At 33.8% G+C, this 24,202-nt stretch overlaps 3 protein-coding genes across 3 annotated transcripts; all 3 read right to left on the minus strand.

The window, feature by feature from the left end:
• Nucleotides 1-4,340: 4,340 nt before the first annotated feature.
• LOC122836807 lies at nucleotides 4,341-7,351 on the minus strand. Its single transcript, XM_044126678.1, has 6 exons — nucleotides 7,313-7,351; nucleotides 6,848-7,174; nucleotides 5,332-5,685; nucleotides 5,086-5,211; nucleotides 4,907-4,956; nucleotides 4,341-4,808 (listed from the first exon to the last, which is right to left on the minus strand). The coding sequence occupies exons 2-6, from the start codon at nucleotides 7,107-7,109 to the stop codon at nucleotides 4,680-4,682; spliced, it is 921 nt and encodes a 306-aa protein (XP_043982613.1). The 5' UTR covers nucleotides 7,110-7,174; nucleotides 7,313-7,351; the 3' UTR covers nucleotides 4,341-4,679.
• A 2,861-nt stretch (nucleotides 7,352-10,212) lies between these two features.
• Nucleotides 10,213-13,285, minus strand: LOC122836786. The gene is made up of 6 exons (XM_044126648.1): nucleotides 13,209-13,285; nucleotides 12,756-13,070; nucleotides 11,370-11,717; nucleotides 11,127-11,246; nucleotides 10,958-11,004; nucleotides 10,213-10,869 (listed from the first exon to the last, which is right to left on the minus strand). Exons 1-6 carry the CDS (start codon nucleotides 13,252-13,254, stop codon nucleotides 10,744-10,746), a joined length of 1,002 nt encoding a protein of 333 aa, XP_043982583.1. The 5' UTR covers nucleotides 13,255-13,285; the 3' UTR covers nucleotides 10,213-10,743.
• Nucleotides 13,286-17,935: 4,650 nt separating this feature from the next.
• On the minus strand, nucleotides 17,936-20,337 carry LOC122836787. Its single transcript, XM_044126649.1, has 6 exons — nucleotides 20,311-20,337; nucleotides 19,787-20,113; nucleotides 18,783-19,154; nucleotides 18,535-18,663; nucleotides 18,366-18,415; nucleotides 17,936-18,263 (listed from the first exon to the last, which is right to left on the minus strand). The coding sequence occupies exons 2-6, from the start codon at nucleotides 20,046-20,048 to the stop codon at nucleotides 18,141-18,143; spliced, it is 936 nt and encodes a 311-aa protein (XP_043982584.1). The 5' UTR covers nucleotides 20,049-20,113; nucleotides 20,311-20,337; the 3' UTR covers nucleotides 17,936-18,140.
• Nucleotides 20,338-24,202: the final 3,865 nt, after the last annotated feature.

Raw genomic sequence — 24,202 nt, forward strand, 5'->3', positions numbered from 1 at the left:
CGTCACAATGTCTTGATTCTGATTCTTGATCCTTTAGTGACCAGGGGAGGCGTGGCAGTCCCAAGTGTCAAATGCATCTGATTGGTTATGGCAAAATATACAATAACAAGGCATTTCCTGTTTGTTCAGCGAGCTTCTATTCTGGGTTTTGTGCTTTCATGTAGTAATTTGAATATTTGATGTTTTTTTTGTTCTGATCTATAGGTAGCACATGGCTCAAGCCCTACAAGGAAGGTTTCTCACCACATGGCAAAACTTTCTTATGCAAATAATTACAATGATTTTTATGCCATTGGCTTTTCAGTAGCACCATTAGCAGGTTAGCTTTTCTTTTGTCTTTGAAGACCACAATGAATACAAATAATTTACAAGTATAATAGATTATCAGATGTTCCAATATTACTACATCAATCATATTTCAGAGAAGGGAAATCAATAAATATTTAAAGTATGAAAGAAATCCCATGCTGCATTTCTATTATTTAAAGGGGTTTAGTAAGAAAATAAATATGTTTCAACCAAAGACAACTATTAGAAATTCACCAACACAATTGGATAATGACACTACAGCTTTTACAGCACTTTCATTATTTTCTGTGACTATCATTGGTTACACATAAAAAAATAGAGTGAACAGTTTTACTGCAAAGGTCATATCTGCAGGTGACATGAGTGAACTCTGTGGTAGTAAACGAGTAAAGATCAAAGGTTTCACCTTTATAAAATCCACAAAAAGCTAAGGTAGTAAAGTAAAGGACTAAATCTCAAAGGCTCATCTAAATGACAGAAACAATATTGTCTATCACAACACCCCGTTATAACACTAAGTAGCTAAATGAAATAAATAAATAAATAAATGGACAATACACAGCAATGACAACAACATGGTCACAGTGTGCAGAGTGCACAGAGGAGTACGTTTTAGTGGTACCTCTTAATTTGCTGTGAAAACAATTGTTATTAGATGAAATGACCAAATGTTTGGAAATGTTTCAAATTATACCTCTACCAAATTTCTGGGATACAGATATAATTCTGTATCCCAGAGTTGTATCCCATCTCTGCATCCCAAAGTTGGGATACACCTCTGTATCTCAACTCTGGTGTTGGGATATTAGAGTGTCCCAACACTGGTAGGTGTATCATTTTGCACAGTAAACGGTCAGCCTGTATTGTGGTCTGCTAGAGGTTCTGAATTGCCACAGAATATTTTCGGAAGGCTATTCACTTCACAAAGTCCATTTTTCACTGTCTGTCATATTCATTTACTCTCTCTTTTTAATATGAGTGTTTATTTTTAGATCTGTAGATTATTCTCTGGAACGTTCCATTTATTTTGATACCAGAACAAAACACTCTGAAGTTCCTGAGATATGATGAATCATTTTGGGGCACATCCTGGTGTTCCATCCACAAAGCTGCTTCTCTAGGCCCACTACAATCTTGGCTTCGAAACATTAACTAATGGGACAGCAGAAAAGACTATTCTTGTGTGCAAGTCGTGTAAAACAGTTAGCCTATTACCAAAGCTATTAAGACCTAAAATACCATCGTGACACAAAATATGCTGTAGCAGCACAGATATCCCCAATGCTAAAGGCAGTATCCACAGTTCACGTAAAGAAGTATATTTTTAAAGACGTTAGATGAGAGGGTTCCTGAAACACTTGAAGCTTCCTCCCCAATCTGCCTTTCTCAATCTTGTTACTCCTTGAGTTTGCACTGGATCCATAAGTAAGAAAAGCTTAAATAATATTAAAGAAGATAGCAACAGAGTTGGGAGTTAACTAATTACTTTTACTTAATTACATTTATTTGAATTAGGTTTTTTTTTGGGGGGGGGAAGCATTTATGAGTAGTTTTACTACACAGTACTTTTAATATTTTGTTACATGTTATTATGAATTAATGTTACTTTTATTTGAGTAAAATTTTTGGATACTCTATCCACTGTGAATATTTTTACTGAATCAAATCTGAACATGTTTTGACTTAAAAATGTGCCATATACAGACTTATAACTACAGTTTAAAGGGAGAACTCTGGATTGAACACAGCTTGTTCTAATGTTAGTTTGTATCTGCTGAGCCCGCTGAGATATTTGAAAGCCAAAAAGATGCAGTAAAACTGCATATTGTCACCATAAGTACTAACATATGCATACATGACCTACAGTAGCTATTAGTTTTATAAAAAATTTTATTGAAAAAAAACAAATTGGAAATGTTTCTCTTCTAAGCCAAAATGGAAAAGGAACAGAACTCAAGAGATACAACTTTAACCACTGTATTAAACAATCCAAGAATGATCAGAAAGTAAAGATAAAACCAAAAACAGTACATATGAATTATTATAAAGTATTACTAATTCTACTAAAACAAAAGCAGCCTCAGTTTCCTCAGAGGAATACAAAAAGTTGTTTTTGTTTTGTTTGTTTTTTTGCATACATATAGGAATCAAAAAATGTTGAGAGAATAAATGTAGAAACTTTTGTCTTCTGTACTATTTTTTATTTTCACAAAACCACTTCCTTAGATTTACATCAAAAGGTACAGTCATGACAAAAACATTGTTATGTAATGAAATATGTGTATCTGATTTGTCCTCTTACACCACTGTGGATCATGGCAGATGACCAGGTTCTGCTGGAGGTTTCTCCTGTTAAAGGGGAGGTTTTCCTCTCCACTGTCACCACATGCATGTTCATTATGAAGGATTGCACTGAAGCCAATGACACAACACAAGCAACTGTCTGCTGTTGCTACATGTTGCAAGAGCAAACAATTACTGACTGTGAATGCTGCAAGTCAACAACTTAATTGAGTCTTAAATTGGAAAACTTTAAAACTAATTTAAAAATAAATTGAACCTAATTGAGCTTTGTTCAATTGGAATTTATGCATAGTTGAATTTAGATAACTTTGTTATACAATACTATGAAATGATGTGGTGTGAAATGGCGTTATATAAATTCTAACCAGATTTTTTTTTTTTACCATTTTTGTTAGATTTACTTGTATTTATTAATTTAAAGATTTATTCTAAAATAAAATCCTCCTGTCATTATTTTTTTTAAAGCACTAAAATTAATCAAAGAATAAACACCATTAAGCGTGTCTGTTCTCGCGTGGTTTTAGTGTCACATGACCAGCCGTACATCGGAGTCTTAATAGACACCTGCTGCTTTTATGGTGGGAGATGCTGTTCATCGCTGCCGCAAGTAAGCTTCAAGGGGCTTTTGTAAGCCTGTAGCAAATGTTCATATTGCTGTCTCTCACTGATATGCCTCTCCACTTTTAGATGTGTGATTGTAGATCAAAACCTTCAACTGATCACATGGTTTGACAAGTGGGAACTGGAGAGTGTTTGTTTGGGATCTAGCATGCTAGCGCCCATTTCAAGTCCAAAGCCACACTTTCACTTTCACTCTGGACTGGACTAGTTGGATACTCCTCCGTCATCTCTCTCACCTCCACCAAGGAGCTGAACTGTTAAATGTTTTAGATAAAGAAAAAAACATTTCATATTTCATGGACTATTTGAAAAACTTGTTTGTATATATTATTGTAAATATTGTTTAATACATTCACTAATTTTGCACTATTTAGTTGGGTGTTTTTACAAATTACCACTCCCTCCAGCAGTCCAACCAATAATTTTTCTGATCTGACTCCATTATTAATTCACTCATAATTAGTATTTTAATATCCATATAAGTAATATATGTTACATAAAGGTTTGACATGCTGGCCAATATTAAAATTTTAACACACATTTGAATACATTTATTGTTTTGTTTTTCTTTTTCTCACTCCCTACCAATATGGATGAATTTCAAAGACTTGCCATAAAATGTCCAAATTCTGTCAAGATTTGGAATTCTCTGTTGGAAAATTCCAGATTTTTTGTTTGGAAAATTTTTAAACTTTTCCAAATTGAATTTGGTAACTTCATCTTTACCGAAGAAGTATTTGACTTTTTAGAACAATATAGTAAAATTAAAAGGTTTTAAACCATTTCTGAGGCTGATTCTGAGTTCAACCACAATTCAATTGTGGTTGAATTTAGCAGCAGAAGCTGAATTGTGTTCTATTCTACCATATTCACTTTATTCATCTGAGAAGTCAGAAACATTTGTCATTTCTGAATTAGCTATTGTGTATGCAGAACGCGAATTGATAAAGTGAAGCAGGGAAGTATAATGCTAAGAGCAGCATGGTTGTTTTACTTGTGGAAAAATTGAAATGACTTTCTGCTTTTGTTTCCAAAGTTCACAATTCTATTACTGTATTTATTTAGGTATTTGGAGAAGTTGTTCAGTTCTTTTCTCAAAGAACTGACAGACTTTTTATTACCCAAAAATACAACATGTAGAATTCAACAACACAGGTCTCAATTATATCAATTCAATGTGGAAAATCAGAAAAAATTCATTTGGATAGAGCTGGGTTTTTTCATTCATTACGTGTTTCACATGCATAAAAGATGTATGATAGGTTTATTTTTTAAAGAAAATAATACAATATGGTAAGGGTGGTAAACTTGTAATTATTGTTTTTTAGAAAAAATGCATTTTCATCACATCTGTCATCTATCAAAGTTTTATTTGAATTCATAACTTTTATGAGTTCAAACATCTCAGAAGTGAGGTTTTCAATGAAAGCTGCCATATGTCATTTTCAAGCTGATCCTTTAACCTGTGAATACACACTTTCTTCAGTCATCAACTCTCTCTTTTTCTTCCCTCTTGATCTTCTACCATCAGATAAATGTAATGCAGCGTAGTTCAGATCAGGTCCAGTTTCAGTCTATTTAAAGAAACATTTACACTCAGTTATTTTGTAATACTTGGATGTATTGATTTGGATCACAAAAAATAAATACAGTGATTTAGATAATTACTTACATCATTTTCCATTTGGCTAAAGTTGTTTCTTCTTGGTGAGGAAGAGCTTTCTGTAAAAGTGGCAGCATCACATAATTAGTCGATTTCATTGTATATGCCGTTTTTATGTTATATGATTTTATTAAAATTTTTCTTGCATCTACATCTTTGAAAAATATAATCCAGTCACTGAAACAAACCTTTAAAATTTTGACATGCTGATCTTTGTATTCGAAAGCAAATGAAAACAATGTTAAAAATGACAGAAATGACCAAACAGATTATTGCGACTATTGTGACCATCAGGATGTTTTCATCTGTTTTACCTGGAAAACAAAGAGAAAGTATGTCATTCCCTAAACAAGAACATGTTATTGCTTCAGAAATAATTTAGAAATTTAATGATTATTTTAGATATTTTCAATAATTGATTTATACAGTCATACCATTTTTAAGATTCAGTTCATTTGCAAATAATATCTGTCCACATGTGGCCACAGCACAGGAGAGGGTATTGGCATCAGAGGAGCTGATATTCTTAGAGAAGTTGTAAAAACATTTCTTCTGAGAGTCAGATGTTTTGTCACAGTTTTCTGATCTTTTCCCATCGGTGTAAATCATGTCAGGAAAAGATTTTTCTGATCTGGCTGTGAACCAGAACACACTGGGTTCTCCTGAACAGTTTGTGTTCTCAGAGTCGGAGAGAACCGAACACTGCAGAGTCTCTGAGCCTGTCGGACGGGTGGAACCAGAGACTGTTGTCTGTTGAACAACAGTGTAGTTTGATGTCCTCTTATATCCTGTGGAATAATATATAGTAAACTTAAATAATACAACTAGAGTATTGCTAGAAAGAAGCGTTTTCGTGTTATTTGGTAGAGACATATAAAAATGTTTGTTTATTTTTTTTAAGTTTGGTTCTGTTAAAAAGTTCTTAGTATTTTTTTTATAAATATAAATGATAAAATACTGAAAAAGCTAAGTCACAACATTTACTTAGGACAGCTTAAATATGGAACACTTAATTATATTTCATATCGATAGATGTGTGTGTTTGACAAAAGGGGTCAGAATTTGTTAAAGTTCTACAGCTCTAACAATAATTACATATAATTGGTATTTCATTTGTTCTTTATCTTCCAAATTTTATAAAATGTGCAAGATAGTGAAACCACAATCTTTTTTTAATCACATTGAAAAGTCAATTTTACCACTGTGAAGTTCAGTTTTTATTAAAACAATTCTAAAATACAAATGATTTAAATTACAACCAAGACTTGTATAATATTACTAACAGTAAAGAATAGAAAATATGAAAGTAAATTCCAATAATTTTGGAGGGCTTTCAATGTTTTTGCAGATATCTACAAACAGGGTTCTGCAGTTATATATTTCTACACCTTTTTCATATTGATTTTATAATTGATTTCATAATTGTTTAACAAATATTATTTTCATTGTGTGGTTTAGCAGAATGAATAGTAATTTCCAAACTTGGCTAAGACCAGATCATTTAAATTTTCCAACCCAAGTTCTCTACTTCTTAACACAGTTATACCCACTGCAGTAGTGCAAAAAGTTTCACAGTATCAAATACAAAACTAAAATTTTATAAATTTCTTTATCCTTTGAGAAACAATTTGAACAATATAATAACTGTTGAGGCTGGAACTGAAATGGAGAAACTGAAATAAATTTTGCCTTTCAGTCTACATTTACTTCAAATGTTATGTGATACAACAACATAGGAGACAAAAAGGACATGTTATATACAAAAATACTGAAGATAAACTTTGCGTGCCGGTTCTTAAAAGTTACAGACCGAAAATGTGGTCCGAAGATGCTTCTTGTATGCATCTTTCAGAAACATAATCCTGTCCAGAAGGACTCAAAGATGCACATGGGTCTCTCTGTGAATTAAAGTATCTGTACAATAATGAAAGAGAAGGATGACAGATTTACCTTTAATTGATAAATAAGTCCCACTCCATATAGATTCAAGTGTGTCCCTTTGAGCACAGTGATACATTCCCTCATCTTGTTGAACTGTTTTGAAAATTTTAAGAATGCTGCCGTTCCCGTTTCCTTCTGCTTTGAATCGTGAAGAATTGAATTGTGATCCATAGTTTGAGGTTGTTGTTCGCTGCTGCATTACGATTAAATTCAGAGTATCTCCAGCACTTTGCTTGTACCAGTAAATCCATGTGTTGCTCTGATATTTCATACTAAACACACATCTCAAAGTCACAGTTTGACCAACTTCAGCTATGACCACTGAAACTGATGCATCTATATCAGGAAAAAGCAGAATTGAAACAATAAAAACAATATAAAAAGTAGAATATTCGATCGGTGAAGTAGGTGAAATGTATGTTTCACGCAAGTCAACAAGAAAATATTCCATCTCAGTTAATGAAAAGTACTTACAGCCTTGATGAAGAAGTAACAATGTGAGCCAAAACAGAGTCATGGTGACACTGTCTTCGTTCAGAAAAAATATCCTTTAGTAACTCGTAGGAGGTGGGGAGATCTCGAGTGTCAAATGCATCTGATTGGTTTCTTCAGAATATACAAAAAGGGCATTTCCTGTACAATGAGCTTCTCTTCTCATTTTTATGATTTATTTCATTTTGTTAAATATCTTTGGATTGCCATGCATTGTAAATAGTTCTCTGCTAAAGTCAACATATAAACAGAAACAAGGTAGTGAATAATCATGACACAATCGTCTGGAACAGGGAACAAAACACTATTCAGTTCCTTCCAGTGGGACGTCTGATACTGGCAGGAGGCTGCTAGTTTCTCATAGTAAGAGCAGTAGGAGCTGGTTGCAAACACTTAGTGGGCCAGCAGGTGTCAATCTTCATGTGATAATATGCAAAGTAGCACAAATAAATGCATCCAAAACCCACTGTCAAGTGCAGAGGTTCTAGACCAAATTTACCAGGAATGGCAGGGTGAGGCCAGTGTTTCTTGTTGTTTTCTTTTTGTTTTATTTTTTCCACGGAGGCACAGATACTTTTTGCATTCCCTCACAGTGATGTACTGGTCAGTTTATGCAGCATAATTGAATATTGAAAGTCTTGTCTGCTAAAATATAAGGTTTCATAAGATTTATCCATGTATATTAGTACCTCGTTTGTGAGATATCTGACATTTTATATATTTTTCCTAAGGATAGAAATACACCACAAACCTATGTGCAAAATACAAAAGCAAAACAAGTCAAACATGGGCTTTTGCAGGCCTTCCAAGATATAAACAGAAACTTTTCATAAGACAAAGGGGAAAAAAATATATCCAAATTGTTTGGACTATTTCTGAGTCGTTCTCACAGGGTTATGAAGTCATCTGACAGTTTTGATTGTCTGTTTTTTGTGTTGGTAGTCTGGTTAATAAAGGGTCATTTTCATGTCCAGCTCCATCTTAGCCTTATACAGACAAACATAAACATGCAGTTAATAAATAGATTTTCAATCTGAGTTTTGCACCAAAGGGTTAAGAAAGGCTCAGTAAATGTGTATAAATTAGCCATTTTAAATTGACATTTGTGACATTATACAAAATAGACCAGGATGTATTTGCTAATTTATTGCAAGAAAACACAAAACTTATTGTGAGGTTTCGTTAAAGAATTCCCCACATCCCCTAGGGGTCTCCATAGCCAATAATTAATCAACATATTTATTATAGGTAAAATTTTCAAATGTGTTTAGAAATGCAACTTGACTTCCAAGTGCTCTATTAAGTGTTTCTCTAGAGCTATGCTTTTATGTTAGAAAATCATAATAACTGTAATATTACAGTTGATACTGAAATATTATGTCACAAGTTGTAAGTTGGCAGCATGACTCCTTATCGGGAGAATTAAGGATTGCTTTTCTGGTAGAGTTAAGTGGGTTTCATGAAGGTGTGAAAATCAAGGGTGGAAAGGCAAATAGTTTCTGTTTTGTTCTCTGAAGCAGTACGTTATTTGTACAACCAGGCGCCAAATGCAGGTAAGAACTGGTAGTGATGTGGAGTGTTTCCAAATTTCAGCTTGACGTTAGTTCCAGCTTTTCAGACTCACAAAGACACATGATATTTAATCAATGGAAAGCTGAAAAGGGGAAAATGTCAAAAAACAACTTTAATAGAGACTACAAATGATTAGGTAATCAGGCAACTGGTGAAGACGAGCACAGAGTCTCATCACTTGACTGCTGACGATGGACCAGTTAGTGACTCTCAAGATCTGACCCATGAGGATAGCTGCTGCTTCAGAGGAAAATGGAGGACTTTGAATATGCAGAAGACCAGAACAGTCCTGAATAATGACATCTGGATTTGGGTTTCCAAGTGAAAGCCAGAGATTATGCTGTTGATGGAATTGCTGTACTTCCTAGAAGACCATTTAGACCGAGTCTATGAAACATCAGCCTGGTCATTGCTTTCCTATGCAATTCTCCTCAGTTGTTGTCTCTCTTCAGTGCTCTTTCTGGGATTTCTCCTCAGTCGGGCCAATGAGCAAACAGAAGAAGTTGTGAACGATGACGTGATTTTGTGCGTCGTTTTACAACTGTAGTCTGCCCTAGTTTTACAATGGCAGCTGAAGAAGTGAACATAGTCATTCAGTCCATGTTGGCCATGCTTCAAAATATTTAACTTCAACATCTGCTTCATTCAGCTCAGCACTTCTGCCTTTGCAGTGAGGGATTGTTGTTTACAGTGTAGGCAATTTCCAGGAAGTTTCACTACTAGTGCATTATACGTGTCTCAGACAAACCTTGGTGATTAGGTCAAATGTAAAATTTCAACAGTCCACTCCTCAAGGAACCAATAGTTTCTCAATAGCTGAGAGAAAATAAGACAATGACAAATGGCACTTGAACATTCATCCTAAAACATGTAGAATATAAATGTAGATGCATTAATAGCGGCATACAGTCTAGATGATCAACGAAAGGCACATAGTTTCTTTAGACCTGGACTCATATATTTGATGTGTGTAAATAAGACTAAAAGAACAAATTGACTTTCTGATGTCAACTCAAAATTAACATTTCCTACTTTAGGTCAGTTAGGTTTAACCAATTCTAAATGCTTGATAGATGCAAAAATAATGAAATGTTGCTTTGTTCAAAATCAGAAGTTCACCTTAATTTCCGCAGTATTTAATAAAAACGTATTTGAAAAGGTACGACTTGGGATCAACATTTTGTGTCTCCTTCAACAACTTCTCACAATAATTTACTGGCATTTTGGACCATCTTGATATAACCAAATCAGGTTTGCTTCCACCAGCTTTGCCAGTTCTGACCACAAATTTGAAGGTCTCAAAAAGTAGCTTTTTGTTCACATGTGCTTTTGCAAACTTTAATCTTGTGTTTTATCTTGCTTTTGGTGTGTTGATGTCTTCCTCTTTTCCTCAGAGGACTCTTTTTCTCTGTTGATAAGGAGATGATACAAACATTTCTAAAAAAATAAAATAAAATAAGATTGGTTTCTGGAACAGAGAACCTGGCTCTTCACTGGACTGATGTTTGAAACTCTTCATAACTCAAAGATACACCATTCACTGTTCAACAGTAAAGAGAGGTCTGTGTTGTTGTACTTATGAAAATCAGATAGATCCATTTACATAAAGCAGTGTTATTTTTCCATTTCTAAGACATACATACAACGAGCCATCAGGTTTGATTTTTCAAACATTACAATATGTAGTTGAATTTGACATAAAATGTTGAAAATGATTTATTTTATTCATTACATCTGTCTTTCATTGAGTCCTGTCTTACTTCACAACTTTTTTGTGTATGTCAGTAACGGTATGCATTTGCATCTCACAATTGGTTTTCTATACAGGCTGATTCATATATTCAAGCTGATCCTTTAACCTGTGAATACACTCTTTCCTCCGTCATCAACTCTTTCTTCTTTCCTCTTGAAGTTCTCCCTTCAGAGAAATGTAACGCAGCGTAGTTCAGATCAGGTCCAACTTCAGTCTGTTTGGAAAAACACATTTACTCTCAGTTATTTATCTAATGTCTTCATATTGCTAAACAATATATGTGAACAATACTAAGTACTTACATCATTTACTACTTGGCTAAAGTTGTTTCTTTTCTGTGAAGAGTTTTCTGTAAACATGAAAGCGATACATATAATTAATCAATTTCAGTGTTTTATGTAATGTGATTCTAGAAAAATTATCTTTGTACCAAACATCTTTGAGATATATAATTCAGTCATTGAAACAAACCTTTATATCGTTGACATGCTGATCTTCGTATTAGATAGCAAATGAAAACGATATTACCAATTACAGAAGTGACCAAACAGATTATTGTCACAACCAGCATGTTGTTTTCATTTCTTTTACCTAGAAAACAAAGACAAAATATGTAATTTCCTCCATCAAGATAACATTATTGCTTCAGAAAACAAGTTATTTTGAAGATTTTGGATATTTTGAATTCTTCAAATGATGTATGCAAAGTCATACCGTTTCTCTGGTTATTTTCATTTCCAAATATTATCTGTCCACATGTGGCCACAGCGCAGTAGTAAGTCCCAAGATCAGAAGAGCTGATATTCTTAGAGAAGTTGTAAAAACATTTCTTTGGAGAGGCAAATCTCTTCTCACAATTTTCAGCTTTTTTTCCTTCAGTGTAAATCATGTCAGGAAAAGACTGTTCTGATCTGGCTCTGAACCAGAACACTCTGGGTTCTCCTGAACAGGTTGTGTTCTCAGAGTCAGAGAGAACCGAACACTGCAGAGTCTCTGAGCCTGTTGCATCTGAGAACGTTGGCTGTGAAAACACAGTGTAGTTTGACGTCCTCTTAGAGATTCCTGTGAAATATTATATTGAATAAAATCAAATAGAAAACTAGAGTTATGTTTGAAAAATGCTTTTTTTGTATCAAATTTGACGATTTGATCTATTGAAGATATGTTAGTGAATAATTATATAAAATAGACAGATATTATGATACTTAATTCATAGTCATAATATAGACTGATATATCTGTGATACAAAATGATCAAGTTAAACTTCTCACAGCTCACAAAATGTTTTATTTTTTTTTCATTGTTTTCAACTTTTTGTCAACACTCATCTCATACAATCACTAATTCACATGCAAAAATCTTAGCTGTTTTTAAACAGTAATCACTTTTAAAAATGCTTTATTGAAATTGGAAATATTATTTTTTTATATTTATATGATTAACTTTTTGGTTTGAAATTAAATAAGAAATTGAGTGTTTTTTGGGTTGACATTGTTTCTCCACAGAATTTCATGCTATCTTCATTATTGTTTCACAAATAAGAATATTTGTGAGTTTTTGGTTCTCCACAGATTAAAACATTTTTACTTAACTTTGAAACCAAGCAAAAAACAGATCATTTGACTGTTACTACTGCAGATCTTTTAAAAGGTCTACTTTCTCCATATGATTATATGCACTGTAATGAAAAGCATTGCACAGTATCAAATATGAATTAAAATATGGTAATTTACTTTGTACAGGGAGGAACAATCAATGCATATTTGTAGTTCACTATAATAATTATAGATGCAGAAACTGCAATAAATTGTTTTTGTCTTTCAGTTTGCAGTTATTTCATTGTATGTAAGATGATGATAAAAATACAAAAAACATTAATATTGAAATTAAACATTGCATGTTGACTCCAAAGACATCAGGAACTGTACACTAAAGGTTTGATTTTAGTATGCCTCTATGCACCTTAAGCCATGGTTCTTTCCTAGATTATATATTTTTCAGTAACATCATTATGTCCTGTTGGAATTCAAAGATACACACTGATTAATCTATCAATTAAAAAATAGCTAAAATACTGGAAAAGAAAAATTATTCATTTACCTTTTATGGACACATAAGTCCCACTCCACATAAAGTCAAGTGCGTCCATTTGAGCACAGTGATACATTCCCTCATCTTGTTGAACTGTTGTGAAAATTGTAAGACTGCTGTATTTGGTCACACTGAATTTTGAAGCAGAGAAAGCTGGTCCATAATTTGGGCTTGTCGTTCCCTGCTGCATCACGATTAAATCCAGAGTATCTCCAGGACTTTGCTTGTACCAGAAAATCCATTTGTTCTGATATTTCAAATTAAAAGCACAAGTCAAAGTGACAGTTTGACCAAGTTCAACTGTGATCACTGGAACCAAAGAATCTATATTGGGGAGAAGCAGCAATTGAAACAATTAAAAACAACATGAAAAAAATATTACATTGAAATGAACCAAAACATACATATAATATACTTCGACAATAAAATGTTTCATCTCAGTTCATGAAAAAAAAAACTTACATCCTTGATGAAGAAGCAACAATGTGGCCAGCCGTAACAGAGCCATGGTGACACTGTCTTCATTCAGAAAGAGGATACTTTTATAGTTGTGGGGGTGTGGAGATCCTGACTGTCAAATGCATCTGATTGGTTACCTCAGAATATAAAATCAAAGGGCATTTCCTGTATGTACATATGCTTTGTTTCCATTGTTGTGTCCTTATTTAATTGTTATGTTGGCTTTGTGTTTACCATCAATAGTTCTTTGCTAAAGACAATATAACACAGAAGAAAGGTTGCAAACAAACATGTCACAAAAATCGGATGTAGGGAACCAATTGCAACATGTTTATTAATCTCACTCGCTAACAGAGATTTCATGAGTTCTGACATCTTATAACTACCAAACTTATTAGACAGACTTAGTTCATTATTTTGTCGCCCAAGTTAGGTTGACATTTTGAGCCTCTGCATTTAAAAACCCATTAAAATGTGCAGGCTTAAGAAGCATTTTTAGCTTTATGTAACACTTTAGCATTGTTCTATGGTCAATCAGTTTGTGACCCCTGCCTTTTTCTTTCTGAAGGATAAACCAATTGATTGGACCCTGAATTATAACAGTATACATACAGGAAATAGTGAAATAGCAATAATGTAGGGTTAGGGACAGAGTTACCACACCTAGTTATTGATCAGATAATTTTCTCTTATGTCTAAAAATCATAATTACACAAACAAGATCTAAAACTACGGTAATTGATCTTCAACGCTGCATATCACTAGAAATGTGCTAAGCGTAGATTAGAGATGAAAAGAATGACTTGAGTTCTGGAGATTCAGCCATTGGGACAACAAAGCACACCTTTGATTCATTTTTAAAGTTATACATGGACAAAATTGTTGATAGCCCTCTGTTAATGACTGAAAAGCCCGCAAAGGGTTCTAAAATAATATAAAATGGACAAAAGTAATAATGAATAAAAATATACTGAAAATTACCCAATGAAAATCAGATATAACTTCTGAACTGTTGTTCAAGAGAATTACTATTAAAAAGAAACAATAATAAAACAGGCCTGGTCAAAAATTACAGTACGTGTAATTTAATTGTTGTGCAACCTTTTGATGCAATGAAATGCAATCAAACAATTACTGTAACTGCTAATGAGACGTCTTCACCTGCCCACAGGTAATTTGACCCACACCTTTTGGGCAAACTGCTCCAATTGCCTCAGGTTTGGGTGCTGCTTTAGCCAGACAGCACATTGTCTCCTTCCATTGATATTCAATAAAATTTAGACCAGGGCTCATAGAAGGCCAGTTCAGAATCATCCAGAGTTTTTCTCTTGGGGATTTAGAGATTTGTGTTTGGGGTCAATTTTCTGTTCAAAGACCCTTGACATGTGACTGAGGACAGCATATTTCTCTCCAGAATGTTTCAGTCATCAAACCCTGCAAAGATTTGAGACATACTGGGCCAAATGTAGCAAAGTAGCTCCAGAAAATAATTTTATTTTTTTTCATGTTTCAAAGTAGGGACACATTTTGTCTTTCCATGCTTCTCATCTGTGGAAGTAGAGATGATATGCCTTGGTTCTGTCTGACTGCCCCAGAGCAGCTGTGGGTGCAGTCCACATTATCAGCATGTGAAAGACTGTGTGAATGGCAATGACTGATTTCATTGTAAAGCGTCTTGAAAAGAGCTATGTAAGTATGATCTCATTTAACTTCTTTGGAGGTTGTTCTGGAGTCTTTGGCTACCGTTATTGTCCTTTTCTTCAATTTGTCATCAATTTTCCACTCGCAGCCACAGTTGGCTACAGTGTGTTTGACTTTAAACTTCTTAATACTATGAGCAACTGTTGTCACAGGAGCAACAAACTGCTTGGAGATGATCTAGCCTTTACTTTTAATATGTTTGTCTATATTTTTTCTAATATCCTGGGTCAGCTCGCTCCTTTGGTTCCTGTGGTCCATGTTCAGTGTAGCACACACCATGTCTCCAAAGAGCAGAGTGACTACTTGCCACCCTTTAAATAGGCAGCCTGATTGATTATAAGCTTGAAGGCATCTGTAGTGTTAATTGGAGGAGACACCTTGGACCATAACATGTCCCTATGGTCACATTATTTTTGGTCTTTTCTAGAGGTACACTATTTTTTTCCAGGCTTGTTTATTCAGTTTATTTTTATAATTATTCTTTTGGACAAAGGAAGTCCAGTAAAGCAATCATTAATACAAAGAACCTAAAAATGTGCAGATGGCATTCTTCTTATTGTGACTTAGAATAGAATAGAATAGAATAGAATAGAATAGAATAGAATAGAATAGAATAGAATAGAATAGAATAGAAGTTCTTTATTCATCCCAGCAGGGAAATTACTTCGCAGTTGCAGCATAAAAACAAGACACAGTAACAACTAGTTGTAGATAATATAAAATATCAAATGCTACAAATTGTAAAATTAGAAAGTGCTGTAAAATATAAAATGGAACTTAAGAGCAGTCCTTGCAGAGATTAAAAAAATGCAGATATGTATATGTAAATATATGTATATGTATATACTTCCAGATAATTGTAGTCACTTTCAGCAAAACAAAGTTAGAATATTGTAACTGGTCTTGGTGTGACAAAATAAAAGCTAAAAAGGACAAGACATATTCCGCATGTGTCTCAGAACTTGCTGAGACACATGCCTTGTAACATTGGTGATTCAAATTCATGAAACAATGGGAGACCAGAATTAGTAGAGATTAGCTATTATATTGTCATTGCCATCACAATTTAGATCACAGTCTAATTCAGATTTGAAGAATCTGAATTATGAGTTACACCACCATATAATTTCCCTTTGAGATCAATAAAGTATTTCTGAGTTTGAATTTCAGTTGTTTTTGGAATTTGTCTTTATTGTAGCTGAAGGTTGGTGTTATGACAGTATGAGATTAACAATTAGAAGGTTTTGATCTGCCAGAGCAGAGTGATTGTAGGAATGTGGGTGTTGCATATATGCATTCCAGTTCTTGTCTACTCAGACCCATTGGACTGAATTTCACAGTTTTATATACTATCTTTTATGAAGCAGGGATAAAATAGTTACTGGTTTAAATTATCATAGTCATGTAAGAATAGCTAGCACAATGAAGTATTTAGTAGGTTGTTACAATTCATGGGAAATGGATGGAAACTCTGCATGATATGATATATTTGATGAGTTTATAATTATTTTTGAAAATTGAATTATCATTAAAAGCACATAGAATAGCTTCCCATCTAAATATGAGGTTTTTGCCATCTATCACATTGTTACAGATGCAAGCAGAAAGCTAAAGCAGTTTTATCCACCAAAAAGCATCAATTGTTACATGTTGCTATACGTTAAACTTTGTGATTGAGCAAGGATCATTTTTGATATTTTGTCCTTTCCTTCTATAACGTCTAGCTTCTTGTCCATGCTTACTACTAAAATTGTAAAAATTTAGTAGTTTACCAACTCGTAATATTTACTTGACCACCACCATTGCATTTAAAAATCAATTTGTACCTGGCATGACACAAAAACGAAAAACACAAGGGATAATATGTCAGTAACAGAAATCTATTTAAGACAGTAAGCTGTCACAATAAGATCCTTAAACATGTTTAAAGACCTCTTAACTTCAAATATATTTAAATCAACTTCTCCAGTTTTGACTGTGATGCTACTTGGAAAAGAAGATATTTGACCATGCTTATTAAATGCCAGAATAATGAAATGTTTTTATCACTTTCTTAAAAGTCAGAAGTTTATATAACTTTCCTCAGTATTTTTTGAAACAGTGTGACTAGAGTTTAACATTTTGTGTGTCCTCACACAAGCTTCTTTTCATAATTTACTAGAGTTTTGGTAAATCCTAACAGGACCATGTCACTCACATACGCTTCTTTGTCATCTCTGGCCACAGAATTTCTACAGATCTAAGATCAGCTTTTTGTTGTTACTTCCACTTTCTAACTGAGGTGCCATTATGCTTTGGAAAACCCATTTATGCCTAGGCTTTGACTTTCCGTTTGACTGAAGATGTCGCTTCAAAATTTTTACACAGCTTCCTTTCATCATGAGGCCATCTGTTTTATGAAATATAAAATATGTCCTCCAGTAAAACACCAACCCAAATCTGTCATCACTATAATTTACTGTATAGACAATGGGATAAGTTTGAAAAGGTTCCCCCTTTTGCCTCTGAACCTAAAAAGTATATTATTACTTAACACTTCAATTTCAGCTGCCAATTAAAGGATGTCTCCTAAGTTTTGGTTTGAATGTTTCTTTTCAAACTGTAAACTTGTGCTTTATGCTTGTTTTGGTGTATTGATGTCTTCCTCTGTGGATAATGACACTTTGATAAGTCTCAATCAGCATTTTTAAAGATGCTTTTGCTCTAAAGATGATGATCACATTTTTCAACAAAACTCATTCATCTTTAGAAAACAAAGTGATCCTGTAATAAAATCCATCATGCAGATATGATGTGAAGTAAGAGTGACAGATATATGTTGTTATTTAAGAAAAATTAAGTAGAAAGTTTAAAATAGGATATATGCATTATTTAGGGTTTTTTTTTTGTTTGTTTTTTGTTTTTTTGCAGGGAGGAGGGAGTCGGAGGTCTGACATTGTTCATTACTGAAATACACACCAGTGTTCAAAAGTTCAGAAATGTTTTACATAAATTTAGATGAGAAATCAAAAGGGTCCATAGAGCTGTTTTTATTTTTCACTCCTAAGGAAAATACAAGCCATCTTATTTACTTTTTATGTAGGCAAATGTGACAAAATATTAAATAAAAAAAATTTTTATTGTATTTTTCATTCAATTGTCTGCTTGAATTCACAACTTTTATTTCTGTCACTAACAGTAAGCATTTACATCTTTCAAAAGGTTTTCTTTACAAGCTGACACAGATATTCAAGCTCATCCTTTAACCTGTGAATACACACTTTCTTCAGTCATCAACTCTCTCTTCTTCTTTCCTCTTGAAGTTCTCCCTTCAGAGAAATGTAACGCAGCGTAGTTCAGATCAGGTCCAAATTCAGTCTGTTTGGAAAAACACATTTACCATCAAAGTTATTTAGTAATGTTGAGATGTATCTTTTAGTATTAAAAAGAACAAATTAGGCAACTAAGATTTTTACTTACTTCATTTTCTATTTGGCTAAAGTTGCTTCTTTTCTCTGAAGAAGAGCTTTCTGTAAACATGGATGCAAAATGGAAACTGATTACTCAGTTTCAGTGTTTGTTTCATGTGATTCTATTTTTTCTGGCATCACATATGTTTGAAATATATAATTCAGTCACTGAAACAAACCTTTAAATCGATGACATGTTGATCTTTGTATTCGAAAGCAAATGAAAACAATGTTAAATATTACAGAAATGACCAAACAGATTATTGCAGCTATTGTGATCACTAGAGTGTTGTTTTCATCTGTTTTACCTGGAAAACAAAGACAAAGTACGTCATTTTCTCCATCAAAAGAAGGTTGTTGCTTCAGAAAACACTGATTTGTGATGATTTAAGAAATTTTGTGATATCTCATGCGATGTAATTCATACCGTTTTTAATTTCATTTCCAAATATTATCTGTCCACATGTGGCTACAGCGCAGTAGTAAGTCCCAAGATCAGAAGAGCTGGTATTCTTAAAGAAGTTATAAAAACATTTCTTCGGCAAATCCGATCTCTTCTCACAATTTTCTGATCTTTTCCCATCGGTGTAAATCATGTCAGGAAAAGATTTTTCTGATCTGGCTCTGAACCAGAACACGCTGGGTTCTCCTGAACAGGTTGTGTTCTCAGAGTCAGAGAGGACCGAACACTGCAGAGTCTCTGAGCCTGTTGGACGGGTGGAACCAGAGACTGTTGTCTGCTGAGCAATACTTGTTAGCTGTGAAAACACAGTGTAGTCTGAAGTCCGCTTGGACATTCCTGTAAAGTAATCATTATTTGTTAGTGAACTGTTGAAACAAACTGAAATATTAAAACCAGAGATACAGTACACACCAAAAGTTTGGACACAACTGTGTGTCCAAACTTTTGGCACCGTTTGGACACATCTTCTAATTGAATTCAGTTAGAAGGTGTGTACTGTAGATAGATAGATAATAAAGTAATGAAGCTTTTTAATCCCTTTGGGATTTCACTCAGAGAAATTGTAGAATTTATACCATTTCTGGAAATTTTAACATAACCAGAAAATTTGTAGAATTTAGAATTGTAATCATAAAAAAAAATGGGGGGGTTGTAAATAATTTAGCAAAGACTTTCAACATTTTTTATGGCACATTTATTTACAAAGTTGCCCGTCATGACAAAAGCACAACTGTCAAATATTGAAACAAACAAATTAAGTCACAACATGGTTATAGCAGATGAATTTAATATGGGACACTTATTTCATAGGTGTTAACAAGTTACTCACAAAAGATTTGGTTCTTTTTTTTAACCATGATTTAAAGATACCTTAAAGTTACCTTGGATTTAAAGACAATGATGCACATAGGTCAATTTGTGAACTAAAAAATATAAAAATTTATAGTAGATAATAATGACAGATTTACCTTTTACTGATATATAAGTCCCGCTCCATACAGATTTAAGTCTATCTATTTGAGCGCAGTGATACATCCCCTCATCTTCGGGAACTGTTGTGAAAATCGTTAGCCTGCTGCTGCTCTCATTTGATGTTACGAAGAATTTTGAAGAAGAGATTTCTGGTCCATAGTTAGGGTTTGTAGTTTTTGATACCATCGCAATTAAAGTCAGAATATCTCCAGGACTCTGCTTGTACCAGTAAAGCCATGTGTTGCTCTGATATTTCATGGTAAAATCACAAGTCAGATTTACAGATTGACCCAGTTCCACTGTGACCACTGGAACCAGAGTATCTGTATTGGGGGGCAAAAAACATGTAAAACAAAAAAAGGACAGCATTAAAACAAAAATAATGTTAGATTGAACTGATTCATTCAGTAAAGAACAACATGAAAAAGAATAATACTATATAAATAAGAATTCAGGCCTGTTTTTTAGGAAAATATTTTGACGTAAACTATCTCAATTCAAGTAAATAGTACTTACATACTTGATGAAGAAGTAACAATGTGAGCCATAACAGAGTCATGGTGACACTGTCTTTATTCAGAAAGAAGATCCTTTAGTAACTGAGGAGGTGTGGAGATTTTGTCCGTCAAATGCACCTGATTGGTTACCTCACAATATACAATCAAAGGGCATTTCCTGTATGTACAATGAGCTTCTGTTCTCACTTTTTGAATCTATTTTTCATTTTATATAAATGTTGGTTTTGCGTGCACCTTTAATGGTTCTTTACTAAAGATAATATATACACAGAAGCAGGACAATAAGCAAACATGATACAAAATTTTGATGCAGGGGGTAAATTGCAAATGTTTTAGTCTCACAGCTTTATAACCAGCGCCACCAGCAGGCCTTTGTGGTTCAATCATCTTTGAACCACAGATCCCAGATTTAAATTTAGCAGTTTTTGTCTTCCTCTTCAGAGGTTTTCAGAGGACCCATTTCACTGTAGTTAATGACACTGACCAACCTGAACCAGCATCTTTAAAAGTACTATTGAGTTTGTTTTAAAGATGTTACACAGTTCTCATCAAACTTTGACATACTGTGTGCATGGTGGCCTGGAATCAATTTGTTTGAACAGATGAGCATCTGGAAATTGTACCCAAAGATGAATAGGAATTCATGTAAAGCTCATAAATGAAGTGGACATTTCTCTGCTCTCTCAAATAAGATATCCTTTTATAGAATCTAATCTAAATCAAGATGCCATCAATTAGCGGTAAACATTATATCACTGACAAATAAATCCCTGTTTTGTGTGATTGAAGTGATATAGCTCAATGTCAGCACATGATACATCCCATCTTGTCCTTAAAAGTGTGAGATTGCTGACTTTCTTGCTGATTGTTTCATTGAATCTTGAAGAAAACGTCTGGTTGATGGGAGGGGGGACAAGTGTGAGGGGGTTATGAAATTGTCCAGTATCATTATTCATTTCAGTTTCTCCTGCACTCTGCTTGAACTGCTAAAGCTCTGTGGTGCTTTAATGTTCATCCGTAATAGCACAAGTCAAAGTCACAGGTTCACTAAGTTAAACTGTCACTGAAATAAAAGTATCTGCATCGTGGTGAAAATGTCTGATAGTGAAAAGTGTGTGAAACAATAAAAGATGGCATAGAAAAATGAATAATATTAGATTTTGGGGAACCAAGCTATACATAGTTGAGTTTGGACAATTCTGTCTAAATGTATACATGTACTAGCATATCTGATGATAACAGTGAGAACCACATCCTAGTTATTGTGAATCTGTCTTCATTCCAATACTGGGTTCTTTAGTAAGAGGTGGAGGTGTGGTGATCCCAACTACCATAGGCATCTGATTGGCTATCTTAACATAAATGCATGAAGGGCATTTCCTGTATGTACAATGCATATTTTTTCTGTCTGTTTCTTTCTTTTGTTCCTTCATTAGGTGATATCTGTTGTGTTACGACCCGTCTAGGGGTGGCCAGATCATAACATGAAAGGTCCCTCCTCATCCCATCCCAAGCAGCCAACACACGCAAAGTTAAACATTTTATAGTGATATTTATTGATATGTATGGATTTAGATAAGACAAAATGGAATAATAACTTCAGAATGAGCTAATGCCAAAACAACAAACAAAAGAAACTGTCTGAATAATAATCAACTTACCTAACAGAAAATAAATAAATAAATGACAAAAACTTACCTCCCTAACTAACAAAACAGAAAAGGACTAAGGTAACATAAATGGCAGCTCACTCCTACAAACTCCAAACCAAGATGTTTAACAAACAAAGCAAACAGTGTGGCTGGTTGAGATGAGCAGAGGAGGGATCCCCAGGACGTCCACATCCACAGCTTTTATACTCGTCAGGTCCGGGAAGCCACCTATCGGACGCCCCCGTCATCCTCCAGGCACCAATCAAAAACAGGTACCTGCACACTCGTTTGCATAATCAGGTTAAACGACCCCAGTCGTAAAAGTTGTGTTTATATTCCTTTTGTAGGACCGACATGACACTAAATGGAAAACAGTTGTCCACAATTCTTGTAAGAGACTTTCTTAGTATTTTTTTTTTTTCATATGCAGGCATGTGGATGTTTTTTCACCACTTGTTTTGAATTAATTGGGTGTCAATATGTATCAATAAGATTATTTTTAATGTGTAACTAAAATGATAGAATTTATGTAGTTGTACATGAGAATCTGGAGAGATATACCAGAGGTTTTGTATTTCTAAAAGAAAATCTTCAAATATAGTTACAACTTACAGGATTCTACTGACTTTATGTTCACAGTTACAAGGCACAAATAGTTTTGCACCAAAACAAACTCTGTATGTGGGTCACTTTCCAAAAAAACACTGCAACTGGTGGCTTGTGCATCTGTTTGCAAATGAGAAGAAGGAAATTGTGCAATGTAGTTTCTAAACAGGAGAGACTTCAAAAGAAAGTGTCTAATGTAGTTCTTAGAAACTCGATGAAAGTTTGACAATGTTTTTTTAGACAGAGAGTGTTATGTGAAAACATAGGTGAGATAGTCCATGACCTGCAGGTGAGGATGTGGTGAATCAAAGGAAGCTGTTAAAATGGAGAAAACGATTAATAGAACATCAAACTTTTGTTGTGCACATGAGAACCACACGAGTGTACAACAAAAGTTTTTAAAATATGGGTTAAAGTTTTTAAATAACTAGTGATTCACTGTGCAAAGAAAAATATTGTGTCTCCACAAAAAGAGAAGATCAAACAAACTGTTATGGATTGTATGTGTTCGGTGTTAAACAATTCACTCTGAGTTTGAGCAATCTTAGTATTTTAGATTTAGAACTAAAATGTAATCAGATGGCCACATAAGTCATTAAAACTGTTTTTATTATTTCTAACACATTGAAATGGTGTGGCTGTGGTTGTTGGAGAAATTAGGGAAGTTTTTTTTATGGTAAAAAGTAGTTTTCAAGAATCAGGATGAGATGAATTAATATATTTATTAGAAGCTTTCAAAGAGAGAACAAACAATGCAGTTCATTCTGGTTGTCTTTTACAGAGTTTGGTCAGTCGATCTTTAAAAAGACATTTAATTAACAGAACAAATCACAAAGAAATTAAGTAACAGCTGGAAGAAATGATGGTTATTTTGTTTTGGTGGGCTATTCAGAACAAAAGAATCTCCTAAACATAAGTGTCTCAGTGGGTCATTGTACAAATGGAAAGGTTGTGGGTCTGATTCCAGCTTCCCCGTCAGGAACAAAATAATGCAAAATAGGTAATAGACACTATCACAAGTGATGGACACTTGTGATAGTGTCCATCACAAGTTGTCAAAGATGGATAATATATACTAAACACATTTAGAATAAAAAAGAAAATGTTTGATAGATATTTAAATCTGAGTAACATGCAACAAACATTTAAGAGAAACCAGCCAGACATTGCCTTTTATTTGTACACGATTATTTCAACTTATATTTATTTACCGTTATACTGTGTCATCTTTTGAATAGAATAGAATCCATCTTGAGGAATTATAATATTGTCCAGGAAAACCCTAGATTCTGTAGCTTATATGGAAGTAACACACACTTCTGATACATCTAATCATTTCTGCTGACCAATTAGTAACCTGATATCTTCATGATGTCACAATTATTGACATGATTAATATATGAATATTCCACCACTTCACAGATCACCAGAAGTGGTGGTCTGTGATCCATTAGTAATGGATTAATGGGTATTAATCCACAGTGGTGGTCTGTGATCCATTATTAATGGATTAATGAGTATTAATCCATTAATAATGGATTAATACCATTACTAATGGATTAATGGATTAATCCATTATTAATCCATTATTAATGGATTAATACCATTACTAATGGATTAATGGATTAATCCATTA

Source organism: Gambusia affinis, linkage group LG09 (genome assembly GCF_019740435.1).
Source record: "Gambusia affinis linkage group LG09, SWU_Gaff_1.0, whole genome shotgun sequence".
Taxonomy (NCBI): domain Eukaryota; kingdom Metazoa; phylum Chordata; class Actinopteri; order Cyprinodontiformes; family Poeciliidae; genus Gambusia; species Gambusia affinis.

What these genes read in the sequence shown, in the direction of transcription:
- LOC122836807 (XM_044126678.1), bottom strand. Translation starts at nt 7,109, where the DNA reads ATGAAATATCAGAGCAACACATGGATTTACTGGTACAAGCAAAGTGCT. An exon ending in GACTTATTTATCAATTAAAG is followed by an intron (nt 5,686 to 6,847) that starts GTAAATCTGTCA and finishes ATTATTCCACAG; the next exon opens with GATATAAGAGGACATCAAAC. An exon ending in TGAACTGAATCTTAAAAATG is followed by an intron (nt 5,212 to 5,331) that starts GTATGACTGTAT and finishes TTTGTTTTCCAG; the next exon opens with GTAAAACAGATGAAAACATC.
- LOC122836786 (XM_044126648.1), bottom strand. Translation starts at nt 13,254, where the DNA reads ATGGCTCTGTTACGGCTGGCCACATTGTTGCTTCTTCATCAAGGAT. An exon ending in GACTTATGTGTCCATAAAAG is followed by an intron (nt 11,718 to 12,755) that starts GTAAATGAATAA and finishes AATATTTCACAG; the next exon opens with GAATCTCTAAGAGGACGTCA. An exon ending in TGAAAATAACCAGAGAAACG is followed by an intron (nt 11,247 to 11,369) that starts GTATGACTTTGC and finishes TTTGTTTTCTAG; the next exon opens with GTAAAAGAAATGAAAACAAC.
- LOC122836787 (XM_044126649.1), bottom strand. Translation starts at nt 20,048, where the DNA reads ATGAAATATCAGAGCAACACATGGCTTTACTGGTACAAGCAGAGTCCT. An exon ending in TGGAAATGAAATTAAAAACG is followed by an intron (nt 18,664 to 18,782) that starts GTATGAATTACA and finishes TTTGTTTTCCAG; the next exon opens with GTAAAACAGATGAAAACAAC. An exon ending in TTAGCCAAATAGAAAATGAA is followed by an intron (nt 18,264 to 18,365) that starts GTAAGTAAAAAT and finishes TTTTCCAAACAG; the next exon opens with ACTGAATTTGGACCTGATCT.